This window comes from Eucyclogobius newberryi, unplaced genomic scaffold (genome assembly GCF_026437365.1).
Source record: "Eucyclogobius newberryi isolate DKJ021-1_F unplaced genomic scaffold, fEucNew1.0.hap1 SCAF_21, whole genome shotgun sequence".
Classification (NCBI taxonomy): Eukaryota; Metazoa; Chordata; class Actinopteri; order Gobiiformes; family Gobiidae; genus Eucyclogobius; species Eucyclogobius newberryi.
Genome location: NW_027315846.1, coordinates 11633080 through 11650046, shown reverse-complemented (window position 1 = coordinate 11650046; position 16967 = coordinate 11633080). Strand labels below are relative to the sequence as shown.

The 16967-nt window shown below is 41.7% G+C and overlaps 2 protein-coding genes across 4 annotated transcripts; both read left to right on the top strand.

Moving 5' to 3' along the window:
- Positions 1–727: 727 nt before the first annotated feature.
- Positions 728–7691, top strand: LOC140370842 (protein numb homolog). Of its 2 annotated transcripts, XM_072458096.1 has the most exons (5): positions 728–955; positions 2296–2598; positions 4044–4187; positions 4963–5100; positions 6305–7691. In XM_072458096.1, exons 1-5 carry the CDS (start codon positions 928–930, stop codon positions 6466–6468), a joined length of 777 nt encoding a protein of 258 aa, XP_072314197.1. In that variant the 5' UTR covers positions 728–927; the 3' UTR covers positions 6469–7691. The 2 variants fall into 2 exon arrangements, with proteins under 2 accessions (XP_072314197.1, XP_072314198.1); XM_072458097.1 differs by lacking the exon at positions 4963–5100.
- A 1610-nt stretch (positions 7692–9301) lies between these two features.
- Positions 9302–16109, top strand: exd2 (exonuclease 3'-5' domain containing 2). Of its 2 annotated transcripts, none has more exons than XM_072457496.1 (10): positions 9302–9420; positions 10462–10529; positions 10610–11039; positions 11534–11790; positions 12153–12279; positions 12478–12788; positions 13095–13201; positions 13620–13755; positions 14035–14403; positions 15050–16109. In XM_072457496.1, the coding sequence occupies exons 3-10, from the start codon at positions 10650–10652 to the stop codon at positions 15264–15266; spliced, it is 1914 nt and encodes a 637-aa protein (XP_072313597.1). In that variant the 5' UTR covers positions 9302–9420; positions 10462–10529; positions 10610–10649; the 3' UTR covers positions 15267–16109. The 2 variants fall into 2 exon arrangements, with proteins under 2 accessions (XP_072313597.1, XP_072313596.1); XM_072457495.1 differs by having other exon boundaries at positions 9303–9420; positions 10610–11054.
- Positions 16110–16967: the final 858 nt, after the last annotated feature.

The following is a 16967-nucleotide window of genomic DNA, read 5'->3' as shown; positions in this document are numbered from 1 at the left end:
GGCAAAAAGGCTGTCTTTGCCTTTGCAGGGTTAGTGTCTGTAACTGCACTAAAACCACATCATATTAGCCTTTTTTTTTGGACTAAGCCCCGGATGTCTAGAATGTCTGGCTCCGCCTCTGATGACTTCTCCAGCAAGATATTCAAACTATAAATGATTGACAGGGACGTTCACATTATCATAAAACTAATAAAAATGTACTAAAACCTCCATAAAAACAAATTAACCCATACACATTTAACCAAACACAAATATGTACATAAAACCCTAAAATAAAAACACCTAATAATGATAAAAACCCTTAAACCCCTGTGTCAAACCTATGGTGCTCCCCTACACCTCCTCTGTCTTGGTTCAGCCCTTATTTCTGAACTGGTCTCTGAAAGGCAACAGCTGAAGTCACACTGATTTGCAGTAAATATTCATTATTATGTTTTTGTTTTTGTGTGAAAAACTTGTCTTTCTTCTTTGAACACAGTGATGTTGATGCACGGTTAATTTTGTGCACTAGTAAAATATATACCTTTGTTTTGAATTCTGTGGCCCCATACATGAACCTGACAACCCACATTTTTGAAAAAATGCTTAGTTAAATGCCATACTGCAGGACATTCCAGGCAAAGAAATGAAGACAAGTAGGCAGTACCCTCTCCAGCAAAGTCACATAGTACTTAATGAACATAAAATAGTTGTGTTAAATGGGTTGTTGTGTGTAATTACTGTGTGTAGTCATGAATCTCTGGTTTGCAGGGCGAGCGTCTGAGTCACGCAGTCGGCTGTGCCTTCGCGGCCTGTTTGGAGCGGAAACAGAAGCGGGAGAAGGAGTGCGGCGTCACCGCGACCTTCGACGCCAACAGGACGACCTTCACCCGGGAGGGCTCATTCAGGGTCACCACGGCAACGGAGGCGGCCGAGAGAGAGGAGGTGATGAGGCAGCTCCAGGACGCAAAGAAAGGTTTGTGTGGTTTTAGGACTCTTTAGTTTAGTTTATTTGCCACCATTTGTTTGTTTATTTGGTTGTTTGTGATGTCTTTCAATGTCACAAAACATTAGTGGTTGTCCCAAAATTACATAATCAAATAATCGGAATAAAGAAGGCTCAAAGGAAGATAAACTATGGTTATTTATGAATACATCGTAATGGTAGAGAGAAGTGGTGGCAAGCAAATTCCTCGTTTGGCAATAAACCTGATTCTGATTTCAAGCCAATTGCAAGAATATATTGCTTCCTATTTATATGATTGGTTATATTTGATTGGGATGAAAGTAAAAACTAAACTAAACTATAGTCTATAAACCTACCATACAGTGAATGAACACTTTTGACCGTTCATTATTTCACATTTTACTTCTGAATAGGGATCAAAATGAATCGGGTCCCAATATAATCGTAAGAATTAAAACATTGTGACAATTCAAAGGGGTGCACGGTGGCAAAGGCGGTTAGCGCTCTTGCCTCCCAAGAAGGAGATCATGGGTTCGATTCCCGGACCAGACCAACATCACATGATCTCTCTGGGTGGAGTCTGCATGTTCTCCCAGTGTTACCGTGGGTTCTCTCCGGGTTCTCCGGCTTCCTCCCACCGTCCAAAGACATGCATGTGTTAGGCAAAATTGGTAACTCTAAATTGGCCCTAGTGAATGAATGTGAGAGTGAAGTGTCTGTAATGTCTATGTCTCTATGTTGGCCCTGCGACAAGTTGGCCACTGTCCAGGGTGTACCCCGCCTAAGGCCCGAAGTCACTGGGATAGGCTCCAGTCACCCGCGACCCCGAAAGGGAACAAGCGGTAGAAAATGGATGGATGGATGGATTCAATGAGAACTCTAGAGACCTAAATGCAAAGTTTTTTTTTATCTGGCTCAAAATGTCAAATCAATTTAACTTCATTATTCAGAAAGTTTGATTTCATAAAGCTGGTTACTTGGTAGAGGAATGGTGATTTAATAGACAATGTGAATGAAAATTAGTTAAGAATTTTGCTTTTGTTTGTTTTAATATGATGACAATAATATTCTTATAAAATTCTATAATAATAAAATTCTATTTATATATTCTGAGTTTTTGTTTATAAGAGATCTACTGAGAGTGTTTTTTTCAATCTTCCTATAAGTTATCTGTTCTTTTCTTCTGTATCTACCTCTGTATCTACCTGCGTTGCAACAATGAAATTTCCCCATGTGTGGACAATAAAGGAATATTTTATCTTAACTTATAATCCTAAGTCTAAACATGACCTTGTGACGGCTCTAGTTCTGAAAAGGCTCCTGGACTGTGACCTCTGCTCTTTCCTCAGACACGGACCCTACAGTCAGTGTGAACTCCATCAGCAGTGGGACAAACTCCTTTGGCCTCCTCTCGGCGGGCTCTTCCTCTTCCCCCTCCTCCTCCCCGCCCCTCTCCGTGATGACCGCCCTGGGACCTCAGGTAATCTCGCGCCGACATTCCACGCCTGAGGCCTTGGCCCGACAGGGCTCCTTCAGAGGTTTCCCCGCCCTGAGCCAAAACACGTCCCCGTTCAAGCGCGGGCGGTCTCTGCGCATGAACGAGCTGCCCTCCACTCAGCAGCGCAAGTCTGACTTCTCCATAAACAATACGGGTGAGGCGCAACGCTGCACGGATCACATGTTCTGAGTTCATACAAGAGTCCTGAGTCTATGGGTGTGTGTCTGTGTCAATGGCAAGATTTAACAGACCTAAATCTGACAACTTGAAGGAAATCATCTTCACGCTTAAATGAATAATACAATACAATCTCATATTAACAGTTAAATTTATGTCATATTAAAGATCCATTATATACAGTCCATCCTTTCTCAAAATAACCAGCACAATTGGGTACTCCTCTTTAATAACTACAGCTTAATTAGCCTTAATAAATGTCATGGAATGAAACATACATTCCATTCCTTAACACACAGAGAACACAATTCAACTTAGAATATGAAACGACACAGAAATATCAGACGTTTGTATGGCATGCATGGAGAAAACGCTGGGACCGGTCACGCAGGCTGTTGTAAGCAGCCTGTGTGACCCTCCTACGTCTCACCTCGTTTTTTCCCATGCTGGTTGGTTTTATTAGATATTATGGAATAGGCGGGTCACATTTCTCATTGGTCAGCTTCACATCAAGGCACTTGTCTTTTACAACAGCTGGTATTTTCTGTAGAGATAAAGCCTGGTGAATGTTTTTCTAACTCCCCTGGGCTGTTGCACCCCCTGTCTGGGGCAAACATTTCCCTGCCCATCTTTACGACACCTTCATAAACAAATGCTGTCACACACCCGTTTTTCTCTTAGACTAATGATGCAGATAATGTATCACTATTATGCAGATAAAATACAGAAATATAATCATATATTCACATTTTATCACAGCGTGAACAAAACTTATTTCCAGCTTAATAAACATTTAATTAAGGGGTTAGGTTACGGGTATGATGCCTGAATTATTCTTGTCAAACATTGTACATTATAAAGTCTTTTTTCATGCTTTATGCAACTGTGACCGCCCACTGCTTGGTCACATAAGTAAATTAATTAATTCCGAAACAACGAGCTTACATTGTATACGTTTTTATATAAAATCTGAAACTTTATAAACATCGTAAAGTTATTAAAACATTTAGAAGAATTTTAAGTTTTACATGTGTTTTTACAATCAGTTACAACAGAGCTGCTTGTCCTTTGCCGTGCCATTAAATTCTTGCTATTTGAATATTTTTTAATCCCTGTGAATGAGAACTGTATAAATGAGAACTGTATTTCCGCAACCACAGTGAGCTTTGACTGTCGAGCTCCATTCAGGCTATTAATTAAAAGTGTAGTTAATATAAATTGGTAAAAGTATTCAGATTGATAATAGACATAGTTTTAGCATGTAGTTTGGCAGTATTTCATTACTTTTGCACATCCCTAGCAAAACCTATATCTTTTGAGAACGTTTTCAGTCGCTAATAATAAAATGACTAAAGAATACGAGTAGAAATGTTGATTATTATTGATTATTGCTTTGCATCTCTCCCTTTATTGCGTCCTCAGTCCCTGAAGTGGAGGGTGAGAGCGACAGCATCAGCTCTCTGTGCACTCAGATCGCCTCTGCGTTCAGTGGCCCTCCAGAAGACCCCTTCTCCTCCGCCCCCATGCCCAAACCTGCATCTTCTCCACAGTCCCCCATCGCCCCAGGTAACCACGCAATTTACTCTTTCAAACTAACGCTACTAAGCATCGTCGTCATTACTGGAAAGCTTTTACTCTTCTAGACTAGTTAAAGTTTAGGTCTAGGTTTACTCTAAGTTTTGATGTGTATTTGTTTGTATTTGCAATTAGTCCCTTAACTTTTCACACCAAGTTCAACCAAAGAAAAGATTTGGCTTCTCGAGTATCACCAGATCTAAACCAGGTCTATAATAAGACCATTTCAGCTCAAAAACACAGCTACACCATTGTCACGACTTACTCAGGGGAGAACAAATGTGTGTAAAATGTAAGTTACTAAACATTGGCCCTGTTGTAGAGGGCCTCGCGTACGTTCTTATTGTGTGCATTGATATATCTTTCTTTATGCACTGGGTTTCTTTAATAACATGTACACACGGAACAGTTTTTGTATAATGAGCACTCCTTATTTGGAGACGCTGGCAGCAATGTGCCAGACAAGTTCATAAATTCAAGCTAAATTTAAAAAAAAACTGCGTGCCTTTTGCTGCCAAATGTACTCCCCTGACAACATTTCTGCACAAAAAACGTGAATCCATGCCCCACAGTTTGGAGAGTTTCCTGTATCGTAATTATCCTTTTAGAGACTAATCTCTATTTTGTGTTTCTGCATGTTAAATATGCACTGAACTGCTTGACACTTTTCTAATTACTCGTCTGTTAACTTGTCATTTGAGGCTGTTATTAACTTCGCATGTCTAACACAATGACAACGTGAGCGTCTTGTTTGTCTGTACTGTAGTGAATGGCACTGCTCCCGTCTTCTCTGTGGCTGCTGCTTCTGTTAACCTCCCCGCACTGCCTCCCGCCCTGCCCGCCCGGGACACTAACCCCTGGGCCAAGACCCCGGCACCGGGCCCGGCCGCCCCAGTGCAGACAGGTAAGAGGCTCTGGCTAAAGGGATCTCATTGTTTTTACATTATGCTGTTTTGGACACAGAAATGTAAACTGAATGCACGCTTTGAACACATTTTTTGTGATTTTTTTCTGTAATTTGTTGTAAACCAATCAATTAGCGCTTAACGAAATGCTGCCAATCTTCTGGAAATGTATAGCTTCTTAAAAAAAAAATCACATACAATATACGTAATTGCTCGATGTCTGTCATTGTGATTATAGCATTTCATAAAATTCTGATTGCATCTAAAAACACAATTTATGGTAGAGATTAGGGTAAGCTAACTGCTATTTTTGTAGTCGACTAGCCAGACTTTCATTTATTTTTTTATTTTAAATACATTATTCTCCATATTAAAGGCGCAATGGACGATTTGAGTACTCAGGTGGAAGTGCGCATGCGCACTTCCACTTGTGTGGAGTAATACAACACACACGTGCGTTTGTTTATTAGCGCGACGGATCACATCGCATCTAGTCTCCCGTAGATTTCCGTCTTCTTCTGAGTTATCTTCATTATTTTGTTTTTGTCTTGTTTTGATGATTTTGTTCTTTGAACACAGTGATGTTGATGCACGGTTCATTTTGTGCACTAGTAAAATATACACCTATGTTTTGAATTCTGTGGCCCCATACATGAACCTGACAACCCACATTTTTGAAAAAAGATAACTATGATAACATACCTTATCATATTATCTTTGTTTAAAATATTTTTTTCTTGGATTCATTATTTTGCGGGGTGTCAGGTTCATGCATGGGGCCACAGACTTTGAATTTTTTTTTTTTTTTTCAAGGGTCTGGTGAATGCGCATATGAAACTGGTGGGGTTCAGTACCTCCAAAAAGTTTAAGAACCACTGTCCTAGTAGCTACTATGTTTTTCAGAGTTAAGTTCAAAGCAGTGCTTTGTCAAGTGTTGGCCCTGCGACGAGTTGGCCACTGTCCAGGATGTACCCCGCCTAAGGCCCGAAGTCACTGGGATAGGCTCCAGTCACTCACAACCCCGAAAGGGAACAACCGGTAGAAAATGGATGGATGGATGGATGGAAGTTCAAAGCAATTTCATTTTGTTTTGTGATGGAAATTAGCATAACAAATTTGAAAGCAGGACCTGACGGGGGGGGGTCTTTCTTCAGGGTTTCTCTTTGCTTTTCACCATTAACTTGTTGCATTTGTCCCCGACAGGCGCAGCAGACTGGGCCTCCCCCGCTCCGGTCATAGTTGTGCCCCCCTCGTCGTCCCCCGCCATGGCGTCCCACAGGCGCACACCGTCAGAGGCCGACAGGTGGCTGGAGGAAGTGACCAGATCAGTCCAAGCTCCAAACCCCATCTTGCCCACTGTCCCGTAGCCGAACCCCCTCATGCCCTCCGCCCCTCCGCCCCCCGTCCAACCCTTCATCGCGCCCGTCCCAATGCCAGCCGCACCCGCTCTTCCAGTGGCCTTTATGCCCACCCTGCCCCCCGCCGTCCCGATGATACCGCCGCGACAGCCGGTCTTCAGCGCCCCCGCTCCCGCCTCGTACCCCATCTCCAACGGACTCTCCTTCCCGCAGCCGAGCGTCCCCGTCGTGGGCATTACCCCGTCTCAAATGGTGGCCAACGTTTTCGGGTCGGCCGCGCAAACCCAGCCGTTCCCTGTGCCCGTCATTCCACCGCAGGACGTCCCGGTGATGAGCAACCCCAACGTCAGCTCGTTCATCAAACCTCCGCTGCCCGTTTTGAACCAACCATCTAACGGGAGCGTAACATTCAACGGAGCGGACAATTGGGCCATTCAAACGCAGATTGCCCATTCGTCGCCCGTGATGCAGCCCACCGAACCGCCGCAGGAAGACGCCTTTGAGGCTCAGTGGGCGGCGCTGGAGAGCAGGTCACGCCAGCGCACCTCACCCTCCCCCACGAATCCCTTTTCCACCGAGCTTCATAAAACATTTGAGATCCAACTCTGAGGACGGCGAGCGGCGACTGAACGGCACTAGAATAAGAATGAATTTGAAGTGACTGTACGGGGAAGGTGAGCGTTGTCCGTTCTAATCCAGCGGACAAGCTAAAGCGGCGAAAACCCCACAAACGGGGAGAAATCTCAGCAGATAAGAAGGTAGAGGGTCGCCGCACAAGACACAGCGCCTCCTGCAGTTCATCTACGTCGTCTTTAATGTTTTGTTTGTGCTGTGGAGCTCAGTCGCCATTTCCCTGTGGATTTTGATCACCCCATTCGTTGCCTTCGCTCAGACGCGGCTCGTGGGACCCTGTGGGGGGGACAAACGACGAGACCTTTCTCATAATGACTGCAGCACCGAGACGAGGAGTTCTCAATAAAAAAACTTCCCAATCAGAAGAAGAGTGAGACAATGCCAAAATGTTTATTTTTATGCATTAAGTATATTTTAAATAGCTTTGGAATCTAACAGAAGAGTTGTAAGTAATCTTGCCAAAGGCGCAGGCTAGCTACAATGACAAGTTTATGTGCGTGTATAAAAAAGACAGCATATATTATACATAAATATATATATATCTATCTATAAAGAATCTATTCTGTACACAGCTCACAGCAGTGCTTATTTGTAATGTGCTGTAAAGAGATTTTTGTGAAGGGACAGCTGCTTTACTTTTTTTTTTTTTTTTTTTTTTTTATATTTTAAGTTTAAAAGATATTACTGGCGTCTGACGCATCCTATGATTGGGTGTGAAGCATCTCACTGTTAATAAGGTTTTGTTGCAGCAACAATTGGTGTGGACCTAATGATGGTGGCGGTGCCCAACTGGTGGCCTCATTTACCAGTGCAGAGTTTTTCGTAGTACTACGAAAAACTCTTTCACTACTTAAACTTTTACTCTCAAGCTCTCCACTTATTTTTCCTCATTGTTTTTGAAGAAGTTGAATGTTTTACTTTGCACAAGCACTAAACATTAGATCATTTGACCTAAATTAGTTAGTTGTGGTGCGTCGACTGCTGCACCCAAAAACTACAGGGAGTTTCCATCAACTCGTCTTCTCACTTACTCGGTCAGTCATGGTTTTATTTTTTTAATCAAGCCTGTGAATATGATCTATTCTCTCTTTTTCCATTTTGTAATTATTTCATTACTTTATTCCACTTCTTTGGAGATCTATTGAGAAAAGATTGAATAAATTGATGGTGGTAGAAAAGTGTTTGTAATCTTTGTCACTGCATTTGGAAAGTTGCATTACACATTGAAAGTACCGTGACTTCGGCATGCGCAGGTGACTAAAATGTCCTGTTCATAATGTATGGCACATGTTTAGTTAAAACTCTTTATCATTTGGGCTAATTTCCCCTAAAATGCCAGACTAAAATTACCCTCAATTCAAACTGAAGCTGTTTTGATGTATAAACAAATGGCTGACCCTCTAGTTTTGCCCTCTGCTGTCAGATTTACTCTAAGTGGGTTTACAAGCTATGCACAAAGAGGTAGAGCTGCTGTTAGGAGGTTTGGATTGACTGATGACAGATTTAGCATTTCTGGGTCTTGACAATTGCCATTTCAATGCAGAACCAAAAAGACTAAAAATTTGATTCATGAATTTGTAATTAAGTAAAACAAATGGGAATGGTACCCCGGTAACAAGCGGTAGAAAATGGATGGATGGATGGAATGGTCCAATATGAATGAATGAGCAGATAGCTATTTGCTGATAGTGATAATTAGACAACAAATTTGTTAATTTATATTAAAGTTACCAAATTACCATTTCACATTAGTTAAAAATAATGGAATATTTTTATCTGGGATATAAAACTGCTCCTGGTATGATTGTGTGAACATAGGGACATATTTTGTCAAATCTGATGAATTGAAGGGAATGACACATGAGTTCAACCCACCGATATCATTGTTATACTACCCCTAAAAACAAAACTGAAAAGTCCAGATGGAATGCCTTTTAAAAGGAAAATTATGTTAATTTTAGGCTTTTTTAATTTGTGATTCTTGAATTTAAACTGATCCTGATTCATCACAGAATGACTGATTTGACTGAAAATAAGGTTATAGATTCCCCTGTATGTACTACATGCCCTGGAGTTTGATAGTACCCTTTTATCAGATGGTTGACAACAGGGAATAAATAAATAAAAATGTTGCCTTAAATGGAGTTTTAATAATCTGCAGAATCATTTATTGATCGCGTTCAATGACCAAAACCATTGAAGCCCCCGACCACCAGAGGGCGCTGCGCTCTCAGCCTCCGTCGGTTATAAATAGAGGCCGGAAGACATGGAGCAGCAGGACAAACAAGTGTGAGAAGAACCGGTGTGGTTTTGGATAATAACGTAGAGGTAAGACTGCAAAGTTATCTCTAAAAGCTTGAAATAATGCAGAATGTGCAGTCTGAAGAAACGGTGCGGATTAAAAGTTATATCTTATGTATTTTTGGCCGCAGAACCTGGCTGCTAATTTCGCTAATGCAACTGCACAACTCAAACAAGGACACTGAAGCCAAGAATGATGCACAGAAATGGATAATTTGTTCATCAACGTCTGAAAAGCAGAAAATAACTATACGTAAAGTTAGCTTTTGAAATAATACATGTACCTCCCTCATAATAAGACCTTTTGGAGCTCGATGAGGAATGAGATGTGGCAGCTAAAGATGCTATCTTATCAGGCCCCTGGGTTTACAATATTAATCTAGACTAATTTTTCTCAGCCGTTCACTTAATGCCTCCTGAACAACGTCTGCTATTTCTAACTTGTATACTCTTGTTTTGTCATGAGTACTGGCAGAAATATCTGTACGAAAAGCTAATCATAATTTCTAATCAAGAACTGTTTTGAAGCTGCTAATCAAAACAAATCCTGCAGAACAAACTGTAGTGTTTTATCTTGTTTTGACATGCACAAGTCTAGAATCCTCTTGCTTTCCCAACACTTATTTGTATTACTATAAGGGTCTCCACCTCAATGAGTAGTGAAGGTGAAGGTGAGACAGGCCTGATATGTTGCAGAGACTGCTATAAAACCGTGTCGTTTGCAATGTTTACCCCTTTTAAACACAGAGAGAGATTGGAATGGCAATATATCACATAATTTTACCACCCAAAAAGACAGGACCCCAAAAGTGATATTTTTCTGTGAGGAATATTTATGTTGCCCTGTTTTTTTAATGCTAAAAAAAAAACATTCTACTGAAAAGTTGGAAGTTGAAACCAGAAAACTTGCCAACTCGATCAAACATATTTTCAAATTTCCCAGTAATACTTCTGGTACATTTTACCATCACATCAAACCGTTTTGATTCACAGGGGACATTACACATTAGCCCCCCAAACGTGATGCGGTTGTACAGTATTTACTCATTTGCACTTTCCCATTTTCAGAGAAATGCTGTTCTTGTCCAAACTGCCCTTCAACAGTAAAGTTTCATTCACTCACTGACGCACAAAAGGTAAAACCAAGCATCTAAATTTCATGAAATTAATTTCATTCATTACATTTTGTTTGTTTGTTTCTTTTCCTTGTCAATAGCACTTGTTACTCTGCTTGACAAACCCCAAAAGCGGCCGCCATGTCTCATCGTATACCCCTAACTGCAGTTGTGACCACAGTCCTGGGGGTGACTTTAGGTGGACTGCTGGCGTGGAGAGTTTACCGCACCAAAAGAAGAAGGCTGCTTTCCAATCAGAAGGCGGCTGAAACTGTAGCACTACCATGTCCCGCTGAAAAGGACTTGACACCTGTGGCGTTTGACCCATCGGCCGAATGTACCGAAGAGGAAGTGAAGGCCGGAGAGTCCAAGCCCACACCGGCTCCGCCCACAGTCCAGTTACCGTCATGTGAGCAAGTGTTTGGTGTGAATCCCGTCACGGTGAGCTCGACGGAGGAGTGGCAACAACTGTGGCCCCTGTTCCAGAAGGAGCTGTCGGACTTCCCTGTGCTGGGACTGGACTGTGAATGGGTAAAGACCAACGGCGTAAGAAATGATCCATGCATGAATTCATCTCACGAGGAAAAACCCACCCAGAATATAAAAATGATAAATGTCCCCTCCAATTGGCTAATCCTATAGAAAGGCTGTAGTTTTGCATGACTCTGACTTCTTTTTAATTTTTTTTTATTCAACCATGTTTAAACGCTCAACAAGCAAGACATTTGAAAATCTATTCCCCCATTGCTTCTATTCATGGATTTAGTTTTAAATTGCTATGGCAACAGTCCATCATTCTGAAACGCATGGATACATTTGGCTTATTTCATCTGTAGTTATTAGACAGATTTCTATTCCCTGATACTAAACGATTAGTTTCCAAATGCAAAGTAGAACATTTGGTGCTCATGAGTGCACATCAAGTAGCAAAACTGATTTTAGGGTGGATTTTTCCCCCTACATTTGACTAACCTTAATCTGTAGTGTTTTCTTGTATGACACTGCCACCTCTGTTTTTATTGCAGGTGTCCGTGAAAGGCAAAGCATCGGCGGTGTCTCTCCTGCAGATGGCGTCATACTCTGGTCGCTGCATCCTCGTGCAGCTGCTTCACTTTCGAAACTCTCAGCAGCCTTTCCCCCTGAGCCTGATCCAAGTGCTCCGGGACCCCCACATCCTCAAAGTCGGAGTGGGATGTTACGAAGACGGCAAGCGGCTCACGCGAGACTACGGGCTTGCGTTGGCGTGTACAGTCGACCTGCGCTTCCTCGCTTTGAGACAAAAGTAAATATTACATTATGAAATATTTTTTAAAATGACGTGATAAATTATGTTTTTTGCACCATACATACATTTCCTTTTTCAGTGGTGAACAAAAACGGTCTTAACACACATTTGCTTTTGATAATGTTATTACTGTATACAAATTCGGTTGCAGACTAAATTGTTGTACTTGAACCAATTTACTTTCCAGATCTGTTTTTATTTTATCTGATCGGTTTCATGTTCACAGAAATTGGTTAGAAGAAATTCAAAATAATTACAAATGCTTTCCTACTTTACTTATTTTGTTGGAATTGGCAATTTTTGCACACAGCTTTGCATTTTCATAATGTGTGTATGTTTGTGTGTGCGTTGACCGTTAGGAAGGCAACAGTGACCAATGGCCTGAGCTTAAAGTCGTTGGCTGCAGATCTGTTGGATGTAACTCTAGACAAGTCTCTAGAGCTCCGCTGCAGCAACTGGGAGGCAGACCATCTCACACCACAGCAGGTTAGTCTGATTTTAGAAGTAATTTGTATCTATTTTCATGGAATTAAATGATTTGCCATCTAGCATGAACATTTTTGAGCCAAGTTATTTCTTTAAATTCGATGTTGACTAAATGCATAAATGTGTACTTGACGTCACTTTACACAAAAGAATGTACACACTTATCATTATGTCTCTGACACATATGAACTTTCTCAGATGTGTTACGCTGCCAGAGATGCGCAGGTGTCCATCGCCCTCTTCTTCTGCCTCCTCGGCCATCAGTCTGAGGGTGGACCTGCCTCGCCCAGTGGGAGCTCCTATGCAGAGCTGGTGTCCCGCTGCCAGGGCCTGGTGGATGTCCCGTTCAGAGGCCGAGGGGATGGAGAGGACAAGCCTGTCGACGGAGAGCGCAGACGGAAGACTATTTGGAAAGCTACAACCTACACGTACCCAGAGTCTGGAGATCAACAAGTCCCAGACCCTCGACGCAACAAGAGGAAACCGCTGGGTGTAGGCTACTCCGCCAGGTATTCATGCTTTTTATTCATCATTTTATACTGGGCATTTTGTGCTTAGGACTGTTTGTATTCTCTGTAAATTGGTTTGTAGACCTAAAGGTTTACGAAGTTTAATTAACTTCATTAAATTAATTATTATAAGATTCCTTATGTGCCAAATGATTCTCGTACAGAATATTGTATTGTATTTAGGTTTGCAGTACCAGTTTTTCAGGTCAAATAATTTATGGTGATTTATATATTGTTGTTCTTCTGTGCTTTTTTTGGTCCTTTGCTGCTTTCATTTGAAATGTTTTTAAATGTGTGTGGTCACAGGAAGTCCCCTCTGTACGATAACTGTTTCCTGCACGCTCCGGATGGACAGCCGCTGTGCACCTGCGACAAGAAGAAAGCCAAGTGGTACCTGGACAAAGGGATTGGAGGTACGTTTTGAAATGAGTGAACACTTTCTTTGCTGTCATGGTAATAGCTGATTGTCAATGCCTGACCTTGTCAGCTCGCACAAGCTAAACAGGTCATTGCCTGCTTAGTACTTGGAACACCAGGTGTCACAGTGGGGTGACTAGAGCAAACTGGTTGTGTCCTTGGGCAAGACACTTCAACCACATTGCCTAGTATGAATCTGAGTGCATGATTGGGCTGGTGACATAGATTGGCAGCCTCACTTCTGTCAGCCAGCACCCAGGGTGGCTGTGGCTATATTAATAGCTTATCACCACTGAATGTGGAGTGGATGAATAATGCACTGTAAAATGCTTTGAGTTTGTGCATGGCGCTGTATAAATCCTACAATGATTTCATTAATATGGCCTTAATCTGGCATGTCTTTGTCTCTTCCAGTGCTTGTAAGTGAAAACCCCTTCATAGTGAGGCTGTTGTTTGAGCCATCGGGACGTCCGGACTCCCAACAAGACTACTACCTCACTGCGAAGGAGAACCTGTGTGTGGTCTGTGGGAAAGCAGACTCTTACATTAGGCAAGGCTTTATTCTGTTTACTTTTTAGTACAGGTTTATGTTCCTTTTTATTTGTTTGATCATATATTTAATACATAATCTTTGATCACCATAAAATGTGCCACATAGAATGCATTGCATTCTCTGCCCATTCTACTGGACTGAACATGGATCTAGTTACTGTAAATACTTCACTTTGTATGTGTGACAATATTTAGAAGGTACAATTTGTGTATTGAAAACAAAAGCATAAATAAACCCCACTCCTGACGGAAATGCCCTCCTGTGGTCCTTTTTTAGGAAGAACATAGTGCCACACGAATACAGGCGACATTTCCCCACCGAGATGAAGGACCACAACTCTCACGACATCCTGCTGCTGTGCACCAGCTGTCACGCCGCCTCAAATGTGCACGACGGCTTCTTGAAGCAGCTGTTAGCCGACGAGTTCTCTGCCCCGCAGGGCTGTGAGGAGGGGCTTCGGCTCCATGAGGACACGGACCGCAGGAAGGTCAGGTCGGCTGCCCGGGCTCTACTCAGCGCCGGGGACGGTCTGCCCGCGTCCAGGAGGTTGGAGCTGGAGGAGATGATCAAGAACTACCAGAACATGAACCACGATGAACCACTGACACTGGAAACTGTGAACCAGGCTGCCAGTTTGGAGACGAGGTGAGGGGTTAACATGAGTGCAGGTTCTATGTAGGGGTCAGAGACGTTCAAGTTGAACTCCATGTGCCCTTTGAATAGCATGCCAGATATTACTTCATTATCAATTGAGATTTTTTACTATTATATACTATTTATACTACAATTATGTGATGGTGTATTAGATGTGTTTTCACACAGATTTAATCTAGTCTGAGTCAAATTGGGGTTCAAAGGGGGAATTTCATACTTTTTTTTATTTATCGAAAACCTGCTAATCAGTACTAAAACCAGATACTCACGACCTACTTTTCTGAACAATTTTAAATCTGAATCACTTTTCATTTCAAAGGACATGTTTAATGATCTTGATCTTGATGATGATCTTTTTCAGAAGTGCTGTTGGACAACACGGTAGCTTTAAGAAAGTACTGCTATTTTATGTTAAATATATCAAACATTATTTTTTATTACCATTGTGGTACTGAAATGAGTATCAAGCCTATTTCTTAGTTTCAAAATTCAGTTGCAGGTTTTGTGACACTATTTTTTTAATTAAGTGTAAACAAAATGTGTTTATCTTGGTAGGCTGCTGTTTGTACATGGCATTAAATGGTGATTTTAACAGTTCTGTCTAAACGGAGCGTTTCCCCCTCTTGTCTTCCTGTAGGATCTTCAACGAGGCTTACATCCCTCACGGCCTGAAGGTGGTCCGGACCCACGCAGAGCGGGGTCTAAAGGGTCTGATGGAGCTGGAGCGGCGCTGGAGGCAACACTTCCTCAGCAGCATGCGACCCAAACACCTGCCGCCGCTCTGGTCTGTGGATCACAACCACAGCAAGTTCCTGCGCAAGTACGGCGCCGACATCCCCATCAAACTCAACTGAGGGCTATGATCCACCGATCTAAACCCAGGACCTCGAAAATGGACCTCCAAAAAAAGACTGTTGGACCACGTGAGGACCAGTGAAGAATTTCTGCTTTGACGAAGAAAAGTCAAATTTGAATTTAACAGGCTGTGACACCTTTTTATGAACGCTAAAAAATATTTATAAAAAAGCATTCCATGTAATTTAATACTGCCTTTTTTAAATAAGCTGCTGCCTCTTAGGACTTCCTTTTCTCCTTAAGTTAACTACTGAACTTTTGTGCAGGTCTGCAGCTCAAGAGATGAAATGCTTAGTTTGCAGAAATAAGGTCAATGGCCTTTAATGAAGTTCTCCCCCTGCTGGTGTGCTTGTGTAAATGTGTTATGGATGACTTGTTGCTCTGATGCTGAACCCATCTTTGCCCTATTCCACTAAAAGATGTGTTTTAGCCTCAAGGTAATTTTGGACATTTGATGCGTTTTTATGTCAGCCACGCAGTTATTTTTACAGTGAGAGACGGACACTAAAGTTGGCTTGTATCGTTCACCACATGCGCCCCGTCGCCCGGACCCCTGACCGTATGGGACCTCCAAATGGCTCATGTTTTAATGTGCCTCTTAAACCCCATAGCTGTTAGGGAGTCCAAAGCAGTGGGACACTCCTTGTTTTCAGCTTATCGCTTTGTTGTCTTAAAAAATGCAACAACAAAAAAAACTGTAATTTCAACATTTAAAATGCCAACTTTGTGTTTTTGAAAATCTATATAACTTTGTCGGGCAGGTGCATTTAATTGTGATTTGTTTATAAATTAATTATTTGAATAAAATAAAGTGGTGTTTATAATATTCCCGGGAGACTGAAGTCAAATGTGTTTCTTATTCGAAGTGTTTTGCGTTTTTTATAACTGCGATATTCTCAGGTTATTTGTAGGTGTTAATTTGACAAATTGCTCCCTCAAACGCAGGGATTTCCAATTTTCACAAAGAATTGGGTATGACTGAAATGGCAGTAAATCAGGTTTGCTTTCCTGTTATATAAAGGCATAAGAACATTTCATCTTGAGTCAGTCAGGATGGCACTGGCTGAGACTTTACTCTGTAGTGTTAACAAGAGGTGATACAATTTCTGAAAAACAATGCAATGATTCAAAGTTATTTTAGCATTTTATTTCTTACAAAATCACAGTTTAATAAATAGTCTGTAAAAATGAGTACAAAAGCGGTTTCTCAACATTTCATATACTGTATGAATCACTCGTGACTGCAGAAGTCTTAAGTCGGGTTATTGTCAGGAATGACATTTTTATTACAATCTAGTTCTGCTGGATTAAGGCCTCTTGATTTTGGCATCGAACAATCTGTCAGTCAAATGTTTGAAATTAGTGTGAGCTCCCCTGGTTTCACAGTTCATTCAGTAACATAAATAATAAATAGACAAATAAATAAATAAATGGCTCAACATGCAGATGTAACAATCACTTCTGTCCTTAACTGTGTTCAACACTTGGACAATAACGACAATGGCACATGAGGTCTTCTCACGAAAAGGGACACCAGTTCACCTCGAAGTCTTTTAAAGACTTTGGGGGGGAATGGAAATAAACAAATACAGTGGTAGCCAAAAATGATTAGAGTTCCTGGCTTAGCATTCACTATTTTTGTTGGATTAGCCATAACATTTGTTCTGTTTCCTGTCAGCACCTCCAGATCTTTGGCTAGA

Coding starts and splice junctions, on each gene's coding strand:
- LOC140370842 (XM_072458096.1), top strand. CDS start 928: ATGAGGCAGCTCCAGGACGCAAAGAAAG. Junction 956..2,295: donor GCTCCAGGACGCAAAGAAAG/GTTTGTGTGGTT, acceptor CTCTTTCCTCAG/ACACGGACCCTACAGTCAGT. Junction 5,101..6,304: donor GGCCGCCCCAGTGCAGACAG/GTAAGAGGCTCT, acceptor TGTCCCCGACAG/GCGCAGCAGACTGGGCCTCC.
- exd2 (XM_072457495.1), top strand. CDS start 10,650: ATGTCTCATCGTATACCCCTAACTGCAGTTGTGACCACAGTCCTGGGG. Junction 12,280..12,477: donor ACCATCTCACACCACAGCAG/GTTAGTCTGATT, acceptor GAACTTTCTCAG/ATGTGTTACGCTGCCAGAGA. Junction 13,756..14,034: donor AAAGCAGACTCTTACATTAG/GCAAGGCTTTAT, acceptor GTCCTTTTTTAG/GAAGAACATAGTGCCACACG.